Source organism: Dicentrarchus labrax, unplaced genomic scaffold (assembly GCF_905237075.1).
Source record: "Dicentrarchus labrax unplaced genomic scaffold, dlabrax2021, whole genome shotgun sequence".
In the NCBI taxonomy this organism is placed as follows: Eukaryota; Metazoa; Chordata; class Actinopteri; family Moronidae; genus Dicentrarchus; species Dicentrarchus labrax.
In genome coordinates this window covers 1,716,940-1,736,339 of record NW_026136715.1, presented here as the reverse complement: position 1 = coordinate 1,736,339, position 19,400 = coordinate 1,716,940, and the positions used below count along the sequence as shown (strand labels likewise).

At 42.9% G+C, this 19,400-nt stretch overlaps 1 protein-coding gene across 1 annotated transcript in view; it reads right to left on the bottom strand.

The window, feature by feature from the left end:
* Window positions 1–1,085: 1,085 nt before the first annotated feature.
* LOC127378055 (myosin-7B-like) overlaps window positions 1,086–19,400 on the bottom strand; it is a 25,028-nt gene continuing 6,713 nt past the window's right edge. The window contains exons 11-46 of the mRNA XM_051426551.1: window positions 18,023–18,126; window positions 17,720–17,858; window positions 16,933–17,051; window positions 16,681–16,830; window positions 16,213–16,383; window positions 15,872–16,051; window positions 15,202–15,334; window positions 15,000–15,076; window positions 14,706–14,793; window positions 13,755–13,872; window positions 13,539–13,662; window positions 13,264–13,400; window positions 12,908–13,078; window positions 12,704–12,788; window positions 12,168–12,410; window positions 11,908–12,084; window positions 11,087–11,232; window positions 10,828–10,918; window positions 10,576–10,733; window positions 9,591–9,822; window positions 9,007–9,133; window positions 8,743–8,861; window positions 8,415–8,611; window positions 6,746–6,929; window positions 6,482–6,647; window positions 5,663–5,787; window positions 5,461–5,576; window positions 5,124–5,310; window positions 4,716–4,925; window positions 4,501–4,626; window positions 4,217–4,307; window positions 3,394–3,473; window positions 3,205–3,309; window positions 3,023–3,118; window positions 2,531–2,674; window positions 1,086–1,957 (exon numbers count right to left, since the gene is read on the bottom strand). Coding sequence (XP_051282511.1) covers window positions 1,946–1,957; window positions 2,531–2,674; window positions 3,023–3,118; window positions 3,205–3,309; window positions 3,394–3,473; window positions 4,217–4,307; window positions 4,501–4,626; window positions 4,716–4,925; window positions 5,124–5,310; window positions 5,461–5,576; window positions 5,663–5,787; window positions 6,482–6,647; window positions 6,746–6,929; window positions 8,415–8,611; window positions 8,743–8,861; window positions 9,007–9,133; window positions 9,591–9,822; window positions 10,576–10,733; window positions 10,828–10,918; window positions 11,087–11,232; window positions 11,908–12,084; window positions 12,168–12,410; window positions 12,704–12,788; window positions 12,908–13,078; window positions 13,264–13,400; window positions 13,539–13,662; window positions 13,755–13,872; window positions 14,706–14,793; window positions 15,000–15,076; window positions 15,202–15,334; window positions 15,872–16,051; window positions 16,213–16,383; window positions 16,681–16,830; window positions 16,933–17,051; window positions 17,720–17,858; window positions 18,023–18,126 — 4,928 coding nt within the window. The 3' untranslated portion in view covers window positions 1,086–1,945. The remainder of the gene's footprint in view (window positions 1,958–2,530; window positions 2,675–3,022; window positions 3,119–3,204; window positions 3,310–3,393; window positions 3,474–4,216; window positions 4,308–4,500; window positions 4,627–4,715; window positions 4,926–5,123; window positions 5,311–5,460; window positions 5,577–5,662; window positions 5,788–6,481; window positions 6,648–6,745; window positions 6,930–8,414; window positions 8,612–8,742; window positions 8,862–9,006; window positions 9,134–9,590; window positions 9,823–10,575; window positions 10,734–10,827; window positions 10,919–11,086; window positions 11,233–11,907; window positions 12,085–12,167; window positions 12,411–12,703; window positions 12,789–12,907; window positions 13,079–13,263; window positions 13,401–13,538; window positions 13,663–13,754; window positions 13,873–14,705; window positions 14,794–14,999; window positions 15,077–15,201; window positions 15,335–15,871; window positions 16,052–16,212; window positions 16,384–16,680; window positions 16,831–16,932; window positions 17,052–17,719; window positions 17,859–18,022; window positions 18,127–19,400) is intronic.

Genomic DNA, 19,400 nt, shown 5'->3' with positions numbered 1-19,400 from the left:
CTGAAGGATTTTTGTCCACCAGGGGGCAGAAAACCTGTCAGAAATTCAAGCCTGGTGTATCATTAGCTTATAAAGTAGTTGTAGCTAACATGCTAGCAACATTATCATCCCATTCACAAAATTCACACAGCGGCCATTTCCCCCCCGACGTCACACACACACACACACACACACACACACACACACACATAGGGAAGCTCTGCTAAATGTAGAAATTTGACAAATCATTATCATTTCTCCACTTGACCAGCCACTGATAAAACATTGGGCCACATTTCAAGGTAAAACAGCATATTTAATAACCCATAAGCAACCATTAGACAACAGCTAATGTTAGCATTCAACCACTTCCTAGCTAACATTACCGATTATATACCAGAATCTGATCCAAAGAAGGTAAAGACATCACACACAGTCGTTTGATTTAATGTTAATATTAAAAACATAACTTAATGTAGGATTAATATAATTTACTGTATGTATAAACATAGTCATAAGTTACTTATTGTCCAATAATCTTATTTTGTCCTCACGTTACTGATCCAAAAACATCGCGTATCTCAACATTTTTGTCAACGAGGAAAGTCCTCCGTCTGTCTCGGAGGTTGTGTTCACTGCGAGGCTGCTGGTCCCCGTTCATTTACACGCTAACAGCAGTTATATTAGCAGTTAGATGAGTTGAGACCGGAGCCCGTCTACGGAGAGCCTGGCCTCTCTCTATTAAGTCCCATTGTACCGAATACTGGTTGCAGTTCCAGCAGAGGTCCACTGGGGGCGCTCGCCCATCAGTGCAGAATGAATGGGAGCAGATGGAGCTAGACGGCTACATTTGTCTCTTTCACCTGATTGTCGTTGAGAAATCTCAGATCTGATTGTAGTTTTTAAAGTTCAACATGGGTTATAGGTCGAAAGCTGAATTTTTTTTTTTTTTTTTTTTTTTTTTTTTTTTTTTTTTTTTTTTTTCCCCATAACCTTTTTTTTTTTTTATTTATTTTTTTTTTTTGGTAGATAAATTTTTTTTTACAACAACCTTTTTTTGTTGGTTTCTTGCTTCCGGAGGGGGGAAAAGAAATTTTTCAGCGTGGTGTTTAAAACAGTATAACAAAAACTCTTTCTAGCACGTATATTGACAGGGAGAGCCTAACCTGTGTCAGCTGTGCTGTCGATGCCTCGAGAGAAAAGGAAGTGCAGAGCGCGGAAGCACAAAGTGACTCGAGGCTTGCCGTAAAGCAGTATCTCTGGCCGTACGATGTGTATAAAAAATCTAACACCCAGCAATGTGTAATTTATTTGCATCCCCTTTCGAATGCAACATTCAAATTACTAGACAAAAAATTATATCCTGAGAAAAGTGGATTTTGAGGGTATGGCTCCATAGAGCTCCATTCATTCTGCACTCATCCTGTGAGCGCCCTCACATGGAACCAGAGGGGAACTGCAACAGTTCAGAACCCGGAAGTTTACCGAGAGTGGAAGTTCTCCCCTTATTAGACGTTCTCTGGTTGAGACAGAGCTTGATATCTCTGCTAGCTAGCCATGCTGTTGCTTGTCATGTTTATTGAACAATATTATCGCAAACTCATATCGTGCAGGCCCACTCTCAGCTTTTATATGATACCAAACAAACTTCCAGTGATCAAATGTGTTGCAAACTCACTCCATACTGTGTGACAGAGTTAGCTTTGAGCGGTTCAGCGCTACAAACCAGTTCACTCGACTCGACCGCTCTCGTACGTACTCGCTGCCCCCAACACTTCCCCTACAAACCAGCTCTTTACGCGTTGCTTTACAGTGGAGAAATACAGAAACATATGGACATAGTTACATACAGTAGATGCATAACAAACACCAAAATCAGACAGAAATACACGGCAAAAATCCAACACTAGAAACGTCACACCAACACCAGAAACACACTGATGGTGTTTGAAGAGGCAGCAGAGCTTCATTCAGCGATCTGTAGAAACACACAAACAGCAGGTTAGAAACAATTCTGAGCTACAACATTTAAAGGTTCCATATTTAAGATATTTTATGCATTAATCCCTTTTTATTGCCAGTGAGTGAACCGGTTGTAGTGACCGACTTTCTCTGCTGCATGTGAACTGATATGTGTTTCTCTGTAGAGATGAGGGTCACATTTTCAGCGGGGGAAGCTAACGTGATCCATGATACTAACTTACATATTCTGAAAAACAGTGTTTGCTAACGGTTACTTTCACTAGCCAAAAGCGATGCGAGGCAGGAGCATCCAGCTAGCTAACTGTAGCTAAGCTAAGCTGGGGTTGTCTGTCTGGCTGTGTCTTGGTTGCTTCGTGGTGTTGGCTGATGGGGCGACTTTTAAAGGGTGAGCTAGTTAGTAGTGTGGAGCTAATGGTCCAAATAAAATATAGGAACTTTGCAGATAGTAACATTATTCTAAATATGATTGTTGTTTATTTTACAGAGTTTTAACAACGCTTTAAATTCTGCTGATCAGTAACTGGTTTGTAGTAATGAAGCATTTTCAGATTGTCAGACTGTGACTCACCATGGCGACCTTGGTGGTCTGTTCACGGGTTCGAATCCGCAGCTTGTTGACGGTCGTCTCGGCGATGTCGGCTCTCTCCTCTGCATCATCCAGCTCGTGTTGGACTTTCCTGAAGCGCACCGTGCTGCAGCTCACGTGCTCCTCCTGGTGGACACGCAGAGGAACAACAGCAACTTTAAACCAAGCGGCAACTTCCGTAAAGCCAACACTGAAGTAAGAAAAACGGCAGTTCCTCTAACGGCCACTAGAGGCTCCAGCAGTTAGTCAGTCTCCATAAGGCCTCATATTAAAATGCACAACTTTATGGCAGAAATAAACATGTTTACAGCCTGGTACAAAAAACTGTTTGTCTCTATAGCTAATTTCCTGTTCATCACAACTGTACAGGGGTGAATTTTTATACAGTTACCCCTTTAAATTATATCAAAGCTTAAAGTTATGCATAATTATGGGCGTGACTGCTCTGAGTAACAGCTGCGAATAAAGACTCACGGCGGTCTCAGCTTGTCTCTTGTAGCTCTTGACTTTGGTCTGAAGCTTTTCGATCAGCTCCTGCATCCTCAGCAGAGTCTTCCTGTCCTCCTCCGTCTGCGGGAAGACAAAGAACCAACAAAAGACTTAGAGAGACCACCAGACACAGAACCAACAGAACATCTATAGCGAGGAAATCAGACCTGGTACGTTAGCTCTTTGCATCTCCTCTCATAGCGACGGACTCCCTTCTGGTACTCCTCACTCTTCTTCTGCTCCACCATCAGCTCCGTCTGCAGCTCCCTCACCTGCACACACAGTCCCGTTTTATCCACTCAGGTCATTTTATCTACAGAAAGTTATGGACACATTGTGGAGGACGTATCACTCACTCTTGTCTCCAGTTTATGGAGCTGTTTCTTTCCTCCCTTCAGCGCCATCTGCTCCGTCTCATCCAGTTTGACCTGCAGTTCTGTCAGAGACACACCGACAGTTAACATTGACCTGCAGCATCCTTCATCTACAGCCTGAATTATCAGCGACCCCTGGAGGTTCCTCACAGTTACTGCAGGCGGGCCGCCAAATTATCATTCGACAATATTTTGTGTAGAGACATTCTTGTGAGCCACAATGAATTGTTTGGTAACTTCTCGTGTGATAAACTCTGACATACCCTCCACCTCAGAAGCCAATTAGCCAATTAGCCATTCTACAACTGCTGCTCACTCAAGTGGCTCAGTGTTTAGTACAGTTGCCTCACAGCAAGAAGGTCCTGGGTTCAAATCCAGGTCTGCATGTTCTCCCCCATGTCTGTCTTAGATAATGTCTTAGATCTGCAGTTGGTGGTGGGTACCGTACAGTGGCTGCCCATTGCTCCTAGGACTTAGGATGTGTTAAATGCAGAGAATAATAAGTGCTAAGTTACAAGTAAGTAACCTTAAGCGCACAAAGAAGAGAAGACCCAAAAATTCCCCAGTTTAATATGCAACAGGGAATTGGTTCCCAACTTGGGAGTCCCAACCCCCAGTGGAGGTTAGGAGCTTTCTTTATTTTAAGGGGTGTAGATAAATCTACCAAAAAAAGTCCTACATTAGAAAACTTCAAACAACCAAAGAGCTAATAGAACAATGAGAAGAATTTGTCAAAAAACTCACTTTTGGATCTATAAGATTAACCATCATCATGTGTTTTGCAGTGTTTGTGCTTGCTTTGTACCTTTCACTGTTGACACCATGTTCTTCTTCATTCTCTCCAACATATTGCTGCTGTCCTGCTCCTTCTTCAGCTCCTCTGCCATCAGAGCCGCCTGGTGAAACACAAACAGAATATGAACAGCAGGATCCAGTTCCCCAAAAAACAGAAGCTTGTCTGTATAATTTTCCAACAACAAAGAGAGCAAATGAAAAGGAGAGGAACCACAGAAAAGGTAAAACAACAGCAGTGAAAGGGAAACTCTGGGATAGTTTTGGAGTAGACAGAAGTCAGAGGTCAGAACTGACATCAGTGATGGCCTTCTTGGCTTTCTCCTCAGCACTGCGACTCTCCTGCGTCGCCTCGTCCACCTCTCCTGTCAGCAGAGACAGGTCGGCCTCCAGCTTCCTCTTCTGGTTCAACAGAGCGGTGTTCTGAAACACAGGAAGCAGCAAGTCAGGTGATCAATCGATCAATCAGTGAGTCAATCAAGCAGTTGAGTTGTGTGTATTCGTGTTAGCACCTGTGTGGTGAGCAGGTTAACTCTCTCTGCGACCTCCACCAGCTCGTGTTCGGCCATCTTGCGGACACGGTCTGTTTGTTCCAGGATTCCACGCAGCTCCTCCTCCTCTGCAGTTATCAGGCAACAACGTCGCTCCAACAGGACGATCTGTTCTTTCAGCTGATTGGTCAACTGGACTTTATCTTCCAGATCCACCTGCTGCTCTTTAACCTGTGAGAGGGCACAGCACAAGATGTAGAAACTATGTTTCTACAGTAGCCCAGAACGGACAAACCAAACCAAACTTGTTTTTTGTGAGTTTGAGGCAACCATAATTTCTCCTACACGCTTGGAACTAGCCCTTTGACAATATGTTGGTGGTTTATGGTCTTAGATTATATTATATTAATGTGGATCAGATGGGACTACCTGTGTCTGTAGGTGTCTGATGAGCCTCTGGCTCTCGGCTGCCTGTTTGTTAGCGTGTCCCAGCTGAACCTCCATCTCGTTCAGGTCCGACTCCATCTTCTTCCTCAGACGAACTGCCTCACTGCGAGTGCGGACCTCCGCCTCCAAGCTGGCCTGCATTGCCTCCATAGAGCGCTGGTGGCTCCGCCTGATGGACACAACTATTATTACTTTCACAAATTCCTTGATAGGTTTAAAGTTTTGCTCTCTGCTATTATACTGGCTTCTGATTGGCTGCTTTTCTTCAACTACTTCTCTTCCATTATTTACACTACTTATTATTTAGTACATTGGGTACCTGAGGTTGTCGATCTCCTCATCTTTCTCTGCAATCTTGCGCTCGATCTCAGTCCTTATCTGCTGCAGCTCCATCTGAAATCTTAAGGTCTTAGTCTCCTCGTGCTCCAAAGTACCCTGGTTGGTAGAGAGTTGGAAGGTGCGGTAGTTTAGTAAAGTCAGTAAAGAGTGCACAGTAGATCTACAGCAGGTGGGTCAGTTACCTCTGCCTCCTCCAGAGCCGCTCTGATATCACCCTTCTCTACATCGAGGATCTTCTTCATCCTCTCCAGCTCATGAATGGTCTTCCCTCCCTGACCAATCTGATCTGTGAGGTCCAGTATCTCCTCTGCAACATTCAATACATTTATCAGTCAATCACAATGTTCATTTTGGTACCTAAATGTCTTGTATAAACAGACTACTAATGATTGTATCAAGTCTGATACACTGTTGCTTTGGTCCGATGTAATGCTGCTGTGAAACTATTTCCCACGGCTCAATGTTTCTGTAAATGAGATGGTGTTGTTCTGGAAAATTAATAAAAATGTCTAAAAGACGTTTCTTGTTGACTGTAGCCATGTTTCCATCCAAATGTATCGCAAATTTTACCCAAATTTAAATCTACAAAAGAAAATGCAACTGAAAGCTTGTGTCCATCCACTACCGTTATGCGATGATTCGGACTTGGTTCACGAGAGATAAGCCCCTCTATATCAGAGTTAGCCTAAACTCTGATATAGCATTATCGGTGACCATTGTTAGACCGGCTTCGACACAGTAAATGTGGATTTTTCTAATGTAACCTCTAATCCCACAGCTGATATATACTATGTTGGAGGTAACGGTCAGTTACTAGTTAGCATGACAAGCTAACGTTTGCAGCTCACATTAGAGCAGCCAATGCACTGTTTTATCGTCGTGATCTCCCTTCATTTCCATGAACAGATTCTCAAGATTCTGAGATTTAAAGCCCGACTTTAAGCGCTCACCTTGCATAAGTTATCTATGTGGCTACTCTGACGGTGTGAGGGAGAGAGTACCTTGCAGGTTCTTGTTTTCTCGTTTAACTGTCTCCAGATGGTCCAGAGCTTCTTCGTAGCAGTTCTTCAGTTTGAAGAGCTCAGTGCTCAGACTGCGGGACTCTTTCTGCGACACCTCTAGCTCCGTCTGACTCTCATCAAACTTCAGCTTCCAGTCGCTCAACAGCTGCAGCGAACAAAAAAGCACAATATGCACAAACTTGTTTCTACGCTTATCTTACTACCACCTTCTACAGGTGGTGAGTACCACCTTGTTGAACTGACCTTGTCGAAGCTGCGTTGCCTCTTGTCCAGAGCCAGAGCAGCGGTGTTGGATCGCTCCAGTTCAACCACCAGGTCTTCAATCTCTACCTGCAGACCCTGTTTGGTTTTCTCCAGCGAGGAACATTTAGCCTGAAACGCCTCCCCGGCCTCTTCAACCGACTGCAGTTTGATGACTAACTTCTTCCTTCAAAGCACCAGACAAAAAACAATGTTGTGCAGTTAATACAGAACAGAACTCACGTACACACTGCACAGTTGGACAAAGACTGAAGTTGAGATGGTAAAGAAATGGTAGCAGATTTACAACTCAAAATTTTCAAACCCAAAAGCAGCAACTGGAAAATGTTTATTTTGCCAACAGTTGCTTGCAGATTCAGCTAGCCAGCTAATTAGCTCCAAGAGTTGGTTGGCATCTACCACTGACTTGAGGATTACAACAAACCTATGAGTCTGGCAAAGTAAAAGGCAGGATGAGCCACTACCCTAAACTCTGATATAGTAGTGATTGGGTGTTCAGATGTGAGTAAAGCAAATTTAGTAACTACTTGCACATTTTAATAGCATTTGGCTGGTACCAGGTGAGTGGTAGTGTGTTACTACAGCACCTAGGTCATGAATGAGGCTTTTTCTAATGTAACTCCACAAAAAAGAAAATTATACGCTAACCCTTAGCCTTGGAGGTAATGCTAGGCTACTGCTGCATGTTGTAGTTAGCCTGATAAAAAGACGGAAGTGATGGTTTTTGGTGGCACCACTGGGACCCCCCCTGTAGATCTGGGTTCCTTGGCCTAGTATATTAAACCTAGCATCACAAACCTAGGGGTTAAAGTGGACCCTGAGCTTAAGTTTGACAGTCAGATTAAGGCTGTTGTCAAATCAAGCTTTTTCCATTTGAGGCAGCTGGCCAAAATAAAGCCAATTCTATCAAGGCAGCACTTTGAGACGGTAATCCACGCCTTTGTTACCACTCGGCTGGATTACTGTAATGCACTGTATGTGGGGGTTAGTGGGTCCTCCATCGCCCGTCTCCAGATGGTACAGAATGCTGCTGCACGTCTTTTAACTGGCACATGTAAACATGAGCACATTTCCCCCATTTTAGCCTCACTCCACTGGCTGCCTATTCAAATTAGGATCCATTTCTAAATCATTTTATTTGCTTTTAAATCCCTGAATGGTCTTGCCCCGCCCTACCTCTCTGAGCTTCTTCTACACCCCTATATACCTGTCCGCCCCCTCAGGTCAGATGATCAGCTGCTCCTGAGTGTGCCTAAAACCAAGAGGAAGCTCAGAGGGGACCGTGCCTTTGCTGCGTCTGCTCCTAAATTATGGAATGATCTGCCTCTGCACGTTAAACAGGCCTCTTCTCTGTCTGTTTTTCTTTTTAAAAACCCATCTTAAAACCCATCTCTTCTCTGTGGCCTTTGACACCTAGTAAGATGTCAACTTTATTTACTTGATTTAATTTCTTATTTTGATTGCTTTTTATTGTGTGGCTATTATTTTTACAAATGTCTTTTCATTTTAATTTTAATTTTTGATGTCTTATTTATTCTCCTGTACAGCACTTTGGTCAACTTTGGTTGTTTTAAAGTGCTTAACAAATAAAGTTGGATTGGATTGGATATATTAGTTTGATTCTTTACACTTTTTATCAGTATTGTCTTACTTTGCGTCTTCCAGCTCCTCTATTCTCAGCACAGCATCGGTCTCGTACTTGGCTCTCCACTGAACCACCTGGCTGTTGGCTTTCGACAGCGCCCTCTGCAGTTCAGCCTTGGCCTCCTGCTCCTCCTCGAGCTGCTCTCGGAGCAGACTGCAGTCGTGACGGGACGCCTGCACGGCGTGAGCCAGCGCTACTCGAGCCTGAAACACACACAACCTACGTATTTACTTTTGACCACCTGATGCTTCTAGTTAACACAAGTTGGCTTATTATGTTTTTTTGCATTAATTAGGCCCTAAACACAGGTTATAACAGTTCAATTTGCTGTTACTTTGCTATCCTCTTCCAGCTGCCTCTTCAGATCTTCAGAGTTTTGGCAAACGCCCGCCTTGGAGCGCTGGAGCTGACTGATCATAGCGTCTCGCTCCTCCAGACGACGGCTGTACTCGGCTACAAGAATGATACAGAGGAAGTTGATAGCGGTAAGTCGAGCCTTCTTCTTTGAGAAATGTAATTTAAAGATTCAATCTTGTGTTTATAAACTGAGAATTATATTTAAGATAGACATTTTAATGTGTGTGTGCGTTTGTTGTACCAGTCTCAGTGAGTGCTCGTGCTTTCTGAGCAGAAACTTCGGTCAGTTGTCTCTGCAGCTCCTCAGCTCTGCCCCTGCTTTCATTCAGCTGGTCCTCGTAAACCCTGCACATCTTCTCCACTGTTCCCTACACACAAACACACAAGCAGCCATATCAACTGGTGATTGAATTTGTCTTTTCCAGGCAGGCAGAGTCTAATAAAGCTAGTAGTAGCTAGTTTTTATTTTTTTAGCTTAATCAATACAAGTTCTGTATATGATACAGTAGGAAAAACAATCATATTTGTGGGTCTATCATGACTCTGTCCAACCCTGAAGTTTGCATCGTCCTGGTTCCTTCGACAAAATTCAAATGGGATGTCACCTTGGATTTTTGCAGAAAACAATCTCTTTGGTAAAAGAAAGGTTATGATTTATGATTTTTGATATGACTCTTTGTCTCTAGTATGGTTAGATGCAGGATCCTACATTACCCATCATGCAAGTCAGTAATATTACAGCTTTAATGTGACAAGTAGGGTGACAGTGATAAAACTGGTGGAGTGCTCCTTTAAATTCTCTTTTTAAGGTAGACTTATTGGTACCTTGGCCCTGGACAGCTGCTCCGAGTTAGCAGCCAGGTCATCGGCCTCCAGCCTGAACTCAGCCTTCTCCTTCTCCAGTTTCTGTTTGGTTCTCTGCAGAGCGTCAATCTGCTCACTGAGCTCCGCCACTGTGTCCGAGTGCTTCTTCCTTAGCGTGGCAGCCGTCACCTCATGGTGAAGCCCCGCTTCCTCCAACTCCCGCCGCATCTTCTGGAAGTCTGCCTCCCTCTTCCTGTTTGGCATGAAGTTACAGCTTGGGTAAACACTCCTTCAGACAGTCAGGTATGTTTCTTAAGATTCTAAATTTAGAGGTTGTGTGTCTGTGCTGGAAACACATTCACGGCTGTTAGTAAGTTTCTGTGTGCTACCTGTCCTGTAGCTAACCTAGCGGTTCAGAAAGGCTAACTCTCTGGTGTTCCTGGGTTTTGAGATGTTGCTTATATAGGACACAAAAGCTGCCATCACATACGCCACATACCTCCAGATCAGTTGATAGTGAAACTCAATTGCAGTAGTAGGGTTTTAACTAGTAGAGGCAGATTCCCAAATTTTTAATGTCCAGATCTGGACTTGGATCAGGAGTTTCCAGGAGAAGGCCGCTTCTCTTTGAGTTCAGTTTAACAACAACTTTCTGTAGGTTTAACAATAACAGTATCAGTATGTATGAAATCAGTCCCTAACCCTAAGTGAGTTAGCATGCTCAATATTTGTTAATTAGCATACAACATAAAGACCAGGGGAGGCTGATGGGAATGTAATTTGTTCTGCAGACATTTGGTCATGAACAAAAGTATTGGACACATATGTTGACCTGATGAAAAGTCAGGATCACCAAAGTTATCACCAACAGTTCATCCTCAGGGGAACATTAATGTCTCAACCAAATATTCTGATAACCCATCCTATAGTTGTTCACCCCGAACTAAAATTGTCAACCAGCAGAGGAAAAGTGTTAGTTCAGTGCAGCTTTAATGCAGATGATGACCTGTTGAGAGCGATCTGAGCAGCAGAGGCTCCTCCCGCCTCCTCCAGTTTCTCTCCAAGTTCCTCCAATTCTCTGGCGATGTCGTTCCTCTGACGTTCAGCTTTGGAGCGCCACGCCCGCTCTGCGTCCAGCGCCTCCTCCAGCTCCTCGATACGAGTCTGAGGGACCACAACACACTCCTTTAGCAGCAGCAGTAATGAAGGCAAAAATCATGAAGCTAAACAAGTTCTATTCTGGATCAGTCCAACCAACCTGAAGCTCTTTCATCTTCTTTTGAAGCTGAGCGACCAAACTCTGTTCATCTTCCATTTTAGACTGAAGCTGACCCAACTCAAAGTCTTTCCTTTAGGGTGGAGGGAGCCAGAGAGAGAAAAGAAGAATATTAAAAAAGTAGGAAAGTAAATATGTGTTATTATTCAGTGATTAGTCGTATCAGTGTTAACAGTAAACTACATCATTTTTTAGTCGAGCTTAATCCTTTTTAAAAACTACCAGATCCGAATGTTCTTACTTTTTCAGTCTTTCCTCCAGCTCGTCCTTCTGGTTCTCCAGGCCCCTCACTGAGTCCATGGACAGCTTCAGATCCCCCTCCAGCTTCCGTTTAGTTCGCTCCAGATCAATCCGCACCTTTTTCTCCTGCTCCAAGGAACTTTCTACCTGAAGGGAAGAGAAGGGAGGAATCAGAACTTGGACAACCTCATTTTCCTGGACCTTCAGGAGTTTCTAGTGGACCTTTAGAAGGTTCCAGTGGTCATAAAAAAGATTGCAAAAGAATTTCAGGTGTCCATTAAAGAGGTTTTAGAAATTCTTAAGGTGATTCTTGTGGTTGGTGAGGAGGCTCCATGAGTCTTGTGCTTATAGGTCACTGAGAAGTTTCTAAGGGTTCTGTAGGTGTTCTAGTGATTATAAAAAAGCCTCTAAAGGTGGTTTTAGTGGTCACTGAGGGGGTTCTTGTGGTCATTGAGAAGGTTTTCTAGGTCCTTTGGGAGTTTCTAGTGGTCCTTTAGTAGGTTCTAGTGGCCATAAGAGATTGCAAAGGTCTTTAAGGTGGTCATTATGGCCAATGAAGAAGTTCTTTAGGTCCTTTAGGGGGTCCTTATGCAGCTGAACACCTATGGGAGATTTTAGAGTGATATGTTCTACCACCTTCATTCAAAATGAGGTAAACAAGGGAATGTCTTTCGGAGGAATTCTGTTCATCTCTCCAGTTGTGTTCCACAGACTTGGAGAATCTTTGTCTAGGAAAACTTAGTTTTGTTTTACATTTCATTTATCATGAAAGTAGAAGGTTTTTGGTATCTTAACATTTATACATTTTGACACTCCTCTTACATTGTCCACTTGCTGTTCTAGCCGAGTTTTCGCTTTGGCCAGCATGTTGACCTTATCCTCCTGTGCCTGAAGGTCATTGAGAACCTGCTGGTGAGCCTCCTGCAGGGCGGCTTTCTCTCTGCTCAGAGATGCTATGGATTCGTCCAGAACACACATCTCCTGGGACAGGTTCTTCACCTGGACAGAGAAAAAAACACATTTAAACACATCAGTTCCACCCATCACCAGTAATGTAATTCTAAAGTTGTTTGTGAACACACCTTGTTCTCCACTCCGTGTCTCTCTTTCTCTACTTTAGCGAGGGTCATCTCCAGATCATCAACGTCTCTCTTCAGTGAAACCACCTCATCTTCCAGCTGACGTTTCTTGGTCATCAGCGTTGCGCTCACCTCCTCCTCATCCTCCAGACGTTCCTGCATCTCCTTCAGCTTCGACTCCTGGGAGATTTTGGACTGAATCAGCTGGTTGCAGCGATCCTCTGCATCCGTCAGGTTGTCCTGCTCCTGGATGATTGACATGAAAAAAACAAGTTTTAGAGATATTTTTTAAAAAAACTTAACAAAAGATGGCAGATCTAATTGTACTTTGCATGCTTTTATAATTCCATTTACATTTGTTTATTCAGATCCAGATACGCAGTGTACATAAACACGTTTGCATTTGCAAGTTCAAGAGGACTTTCCAAATAGGGATGGTAAATAATAAGACTGGATTGATACCAATGCATTTATAGATTCTACAAGAGCTGCTGTAATTTTGACCACTTTATTGGTTCATAGGTTTCGGTGAAACTTACAGCTTGGAGCTGCAGAGCAAGGTCATTTTTCTCCTGAACCAAAACCACCTGCCGCTCCTCCGCCTCGCGTCGCTTTACCTCCGACCTGATGGTGAAAAACAAGTGACAGAAGTGACAGATAGAAAACAGAAGGCGAAGACTTTCCGAACCCTGATTTAAATGTCTAAATAATGACATAAACAGGATACAAACAGTTGAACAGACCTGTCAAAGGCCTCTTTCAATTTGGTGAAATCTTCTTTGAGAGCAGCCAGCTCCTTCTCCACCTGGGCGCTCCTGAGCAGGGGACGGAGCTTATAGAACAACATCATCCAAGGCCAAGTCCTCACAGAGAAGAACGCTCTGAGGTTGAACTGGATCACCATCACAGCATCCCTGAGAGGAGGAATTAAAGACCACACTCGTATAAAGCCCTATTGAAATGCAAGAAATTATTTTTGTTTTTCTGCCAAATGAATTGAACATGCTCGAAAACGAAATGCTGCATGACTTGTGGGCTGCAAGGGCCCTTTCGTTGCTGCTTGCATTTTTATTATTATTAATGTGACTGTCATATTGACCTTTGCAGCATCATCTTTTGTCGCTCCATCCTCATCAGCTTCCCTCTGGACATGGCCTGAACGGTGGTGAGGATCTGAGACAGACGGGCGTCCCTCATGTCCTCCAACAGACCCAACAGACCTGCCTTAAAAAACACCTGAGAGGAGACATCAGAGAAACAAACAACAATTAGGAGTCAGATTTACAAGTCTTTTGTTAGCTTCCAATGACTTTACAATCCGTAAAACTCTATTCTTAGACTCATGTAATATCATTCACAGTGTTTGCACTGTACCTTAGTGTGTCCAAACTTGTACTGGGTGTGGTCTATGTCCAGAGAGCCCAGCAGTTTCTCCACAGCCTTCCTGCTGTCCACATATGAGTCCTCTGGAATTGCATTAGGGTTCAAGATGCGATAACTGAGAAAGAAGTACACATGTATTATTGGACCTGGATCCGTAAAACAACTGAAACAAACATGTTTTTGTGAGCAGTTTGGTTTGGGACTGACCGTTGTTTGAACTCAGCATACAGGATACGGTTTGGAAAGCCCTTTCTGCAAATCCTGATCCCCTCAAGGACTCCGTTACACCTCAACTGATGAAGGACCAGGAAGGGATCCATCACACCTGGAAAACACAGAGGGACACTTGACACATCTTCAACAACAGCAGAAAGAATACTTGAATAATTTGAATTCAATCTGCTGTCACATTGATGTTGAAGATTATATATGATATTTAGAACATTAATATATCAGCAAACAGTCTATGGAGTCTGGTGGAGAGTGATAGTGATATTACGGCTGTTTCTGGTTAAACTAAATGTAAGAATCTGAGCCTGTCGGTAGCAGAAACAACAACTTTTAGCGGACTTTGACGACCCTGCATTTGTCCCCAAGGATTACTTGTGCAGATGTTGTGCCAAAAAAAAGTACATTTTTGAAAATGGATTAATCATCTAAGTAAATTACCAAGTTTACCAGGTGCTTTTCTCTGCTTATGTGATTTTAAACTCCAAGTTGTCAAATATTTCTCACCAAGCTTTCTTTGGAAAGTCTAAAAGGATGTTGCATATTCATTATTACTAACTTGACCACTGAGCCTTTCATGTGCAAAGCTGACACTAAAAGTACATAATATATGATTTGGAGCATAGGGCTGCTGACCAAACTGCCGTATTTGCCGTGTTGGATGTGAGAATGTTTTACAGGCAACGATGATCTTTGGGTTTTGGACAGTTGGTCGGACTAAACCACACACATTTACATTTTATAGAGAAAATCAAGAAGATAATGGACAGATCAATCAACACTGAAACTAACTGTTGGTTGCAGCCTGTTGCAACTTTTGGGACTTTGCTAACATTAGCATTCTACTATATTCTTGATTGTGTTGAACATCACAGCTAATCTGGGCTGCTAGCAAGTCTATTTTCAGTCTTGCAGCTGCTGTTTGGTTACCTGGATTCTTGCTTTCGTTGGGGAGGATGCAGCGGACAAAGTGAGGCTGAGTGCTGCGGAGGTTAGCCATCAGCTTGTTCAGATTTTCCTGGATTTAGACAAACAGATAAAGAGTTGGCGACCATCTATGAGTCTCAGCCTATCACAGTCCATTGAAGTGGTTGCTGCATTCATAATTGCACCTTGGCTCCACAATGTGACAAAGATGGCGGTGAGCACCAAAACCCAAACTTTTCCATTTATTTATTAATTTCTTTTAACTGTTTTCAGCTCCCTTATCACAGTCCAACTCACCTTGTGTAACTGTGAAACTGTCTGGAAGGAAGCTCCCTTCCTCTTCCTCTGTTTGGTTTCAGCCTTTGGATCCCCGGCTGAAACAACAGCACAAACAAACACTAGTTTACTTGTGTTTCTTCCTAATATTGCTTCAAATCATGCTGCTATCCTCCAGTCAAACTTTTAAAACTTTGAAGTAGTAGTTGTTTTGTCGAGTTACCCATCTCAGAGCTGATGTAGTTATCAAACAGTCTAGCCATTAGTTTGTGGGAGGATTTCTGGAACAGAACCACCACCGTCTCATTCAGAGGATCTCTGTTCTTATCCAGCCAGCCGGTGATATTGTACGGTACCTACAGGGAGATACACAAGAACAACTGTGAGAATGAGTTGCGACATCGACCTTTGATAGATTTAACTCTACACAGGACCACTGTCCATCAGGAGTTCCCCAAGGCTCCATTCTCGAAGTTAAAATGATAGCTAACAAAATAACATCTCACTGTATTTATGCAGCTCACACAAAGATTTACATAAAATATAACAACAACAAAAACTTGTGGCTCTATTTTTAGTCTACTTTTCTAATTCTTCACAGTCTGGAAGTGTTTGGATTAAAAGGCCTAACAGCAGGGAGCAGAGACTTGCCACCGCTCTACTTAATTTCTTTACAATTTTCATGATGTGACACTTCAGAAATCAATATCAGCCTTGATGGATCAGTCAGCAAAACCAGTGATTCCCACCTAACTTACCTTAACTTAACTAGCGTTTCTGTTTGGGAACCAGCAGTCAAATTATCTGAAACAAATATTGACCAATTCGAACTGGCGCCCAACTGAACAAACATGAGCAACGACAGTACAGGAAACATACGAGCTGATACTCACCACTCCAGCATAGTGAACCACCTCAAAGTGCGTCTCGTATTTACGCTTCTTGTCCGGTCGCGGCCGCAGGAAGTTGGGCGACTTTCCCAGGTGATTGTCGTAGAGTTTGGTTTTAAAGCTGTGGTCAGTGGCCTTGGGGAACATACACTCCTCCTCCAGGATGGACAGAATACCCATGGGCTGAAAAAAGTCCACATCAGTTAATTTGTTGTGCTCGTATATTTTCCATCTAATAACGCTAATATCCGTTTGAATGATCTCTACCGTTGATGATGTCAAAGATACTTGAGCTTACATGAAATGATTTTTGTCAACAGGACATAAAAGAGAAGCTGACCCACCCTTTCTATGAGGTCTATGCAGGCCTGTAAGTCCAAACCGAAGTCTATGAAGGTCCACTCTATCCCCTCAGTCTTGTACTCCTCCTGCTCCAGGATGAACATGTGGTGGTTGAAATACTGCTGCAGCTTCTCATTGGTGAAGTTGATACAAAGCTGCTCGAAGTTATTGAACTACAGAAAGAGATAAATAAAAATGTTGTAGTTGTGTATCACAGACCAGGCATACGGGTACTTGAAAAACATTATGAGGCCCCTTTTTGGGATGCTATAGATTTTTCGATCACAGTTTATCTCCTGACAAATCATGGATGTATGCACATACTACAATTACATAGCAGGCTGATACAAAAAACATCCACCTAATAAAAGAAGTCTGTCTGATTTACATGTCGTATCTTGTAACAATAGGTCCGTTGGACAGAGTGGAAACTTTTGGATCTTGACTCTTTGTCATTCTCTCCTCTTTACCTCAAAGATCTCGAAGCCGGCAATGTCGAGGACTCCGATGAAGTATTGACGAGGCAGAGCGGTGTATAACGACGAGTTGATACGACTCACCAGCCACTTGAACATACGGTCGTAGGTGGCTTTGGCCAGGGCTGCCACCGCATAGTTGACCTGTATACACAACAAATATCCAGTCAGGTTCATTGACAGCAAAGACATATTGGGAGTACAGATATAAGAGATACAATGGACCATGATTGATTGATTGGTTACCTGTTCTACAGTCTGTCCTTTAATGATGAACTCGTTTCCGACTTTGACGCGGGGGTTCAGCAGTCCTTTCAGCAGGTCAGCAGAGCTGATTCCCATCAGATAGGCCGCCTTATCCACACCTTAACACACACATTCACATCTGCCATTAAATAATGCCCATTAATCAGTCCCTCCAATGCAACAACAATTAACACAAATTCAATCAGTCCCTGTGATTTCTGCATGAACTTTTCTTCAATCACTGCAACTCTTCAGCAAATTTGACCAATCGTTGTCGTTTCCTGTAAGTTTCAATCATATTAGTCCCCCGCACAAAACATTGAGTCATACGTCACCAAACTACAACCGATTAGATTCTCACTGGAACAAGTTGCCTTCGATTTTTAATGAATTATATAAAACAACTCTCAACTAGTTTTGCAATTATTACTTTCTCCCACAATTTAATTAGAAAAAATTGCCTAAAAACATTGCAATCTTTTAGAAAGGTGCCAGGAAATCAGCTACAATCCCCAATAACAACCCTGAATAATACCTGACGGTAAAAGTGTGGGAGCAAAGAACCACCTAACATGAAATGTGTATTTCTGGTCTATTATATTTGTATTTTATTTAATTTTATGTATTTTATTGCATGTTATTTTAAACAATCTTTTGTATTTTTTTAAATGTATGACTCAATTTCAATACTTTTCTCAATGATCATGTTAATTTGACCTTTATAACCTTTTAGCTGACGTGCAGGTTTTAGGGATACGATAAAGGAATCAGGTGAATAAACTCTTACTCTCCGTGCCGTCAGCCTCGGCCTGCTCCTCTCTCTGCTTCTTCTTGAACTTCATGTTCCCGAAGTGCATGATGGCTCCGACGATCTTATAGCAGCCGTACTTCTCCTCTGGAGTGAAGCCCAGCGTGTCCATGGCGTGCTGCACACACACACACGCACACACACACACACACGCACACACACACACACACACACACACACACACACACACACACAGATTATAGTGTGTATATCAGTGTGTGTGTGTGTGTGTGTGTGTGTGTGTGTTTTTTATGTGAGGGGGAGGATGAGTGTGTCTCTTACATCAGTGAGGTTCAGCTCCTCTCCGTCGTTGATGCTCTCCACCTTGGTCTCACCCTGACAGCAGAAGTGGTAGTCGTACGGGTTGGTGGTCACCAGCAGCATGTCTGCAACACAGGGCGTTGATTATAGCACTAAATACTGTTTATTAATGATCATAATCAATCCTGAGAGCAGCCGGGTTATTGTGTGTATTATGCACAATATCCTAATATTATTACACACACACACAAAGAATCTGTTAAAACATTTACACACAACATTATTCTACTTTTTTATCTTGAGATGAGCTGAAGATTTAATCTCTTTCAGTTTGATTCATTTATAATAACAGTCTGTTCATAAGTAAATACAGTTAAATATCATGTAGAGACAAGCTGAGAAAACCATTTGAAGGTGCTGATGTGGGACTTTCAGACAGAATCTCATTCTTTATTCTTTATTCATGGATCCACCAGCTGCTACTTCTTCCGCTACCCATTTAACAATATTTTTAATTCATGTCTGCAGTAAAATTGTATTTTTATGTATAAATCACTTTTAATATATTTTATTAAATTATCTTAAATTATATATTGTATTGTATTTTAATGTGTTCATGACTTTAATGGTGCAGCTGGTAAATGTGGGAATCAATAGTCTTATCTTAACAAATCATGATTTATTTATTGATCATATTTAGTTATAAATCTAAATCTGCAAAGTAACTAGTAACTAAAGTTGTTAGATAAATGTAGTGGAGTATAAAGTACCTTCTGAGATGTAGTGGAAGTACTCCAGTAAAGTACAAGTACTCGAGTAACCGTACCTAACAGACTCTGTCCTCCACTGAGTGAAATAGCGCCCCTCTGGGCGGTCTGTGCGGTTAAACGCGGTACTGCAGCCTTACGGTCGAGGCGGCAGAGTGGAGTCTGCGCATGTGCGAACCAGGTGCAGTTTAATTAATCAGCCAGGTGAGGAGGTCAGTTGGAAGAGCGAGCTCATGAATACAACACACAGGTAGCATAGCATCACAGTTAGCCTGTGCAGCTAGCTGAGCTAACTGCTAACAGACAGACTGACAACCATTACCGTGAGTCAGATACTGTCTGCCTGTCTGTCTGCCTGCCTGCCTGCCTGTCTGTCTGTCTGTCTGTCTGTCTGTCTGCCTGCCTGTCTGTCTGCCTGTCTGCCTGTCTGTCTGTCTGCCTGCCTGCCTGCCTGCCTGCCTGTCTGTCTGTCTGTCTGTCTGCCTGCTGCCTGCCTGTCTGCCTGTCTGTCTGTCTGTCTGCCTGTCTGTCTGTCTGCTTCTCTCCTGTTGACTGTGTGATAGTGAATGAGGCTCTGCAGCTCATCAGGCTGGTTGCAGGAACATTTTCAACAGTTTTCAGACCGTTTACTA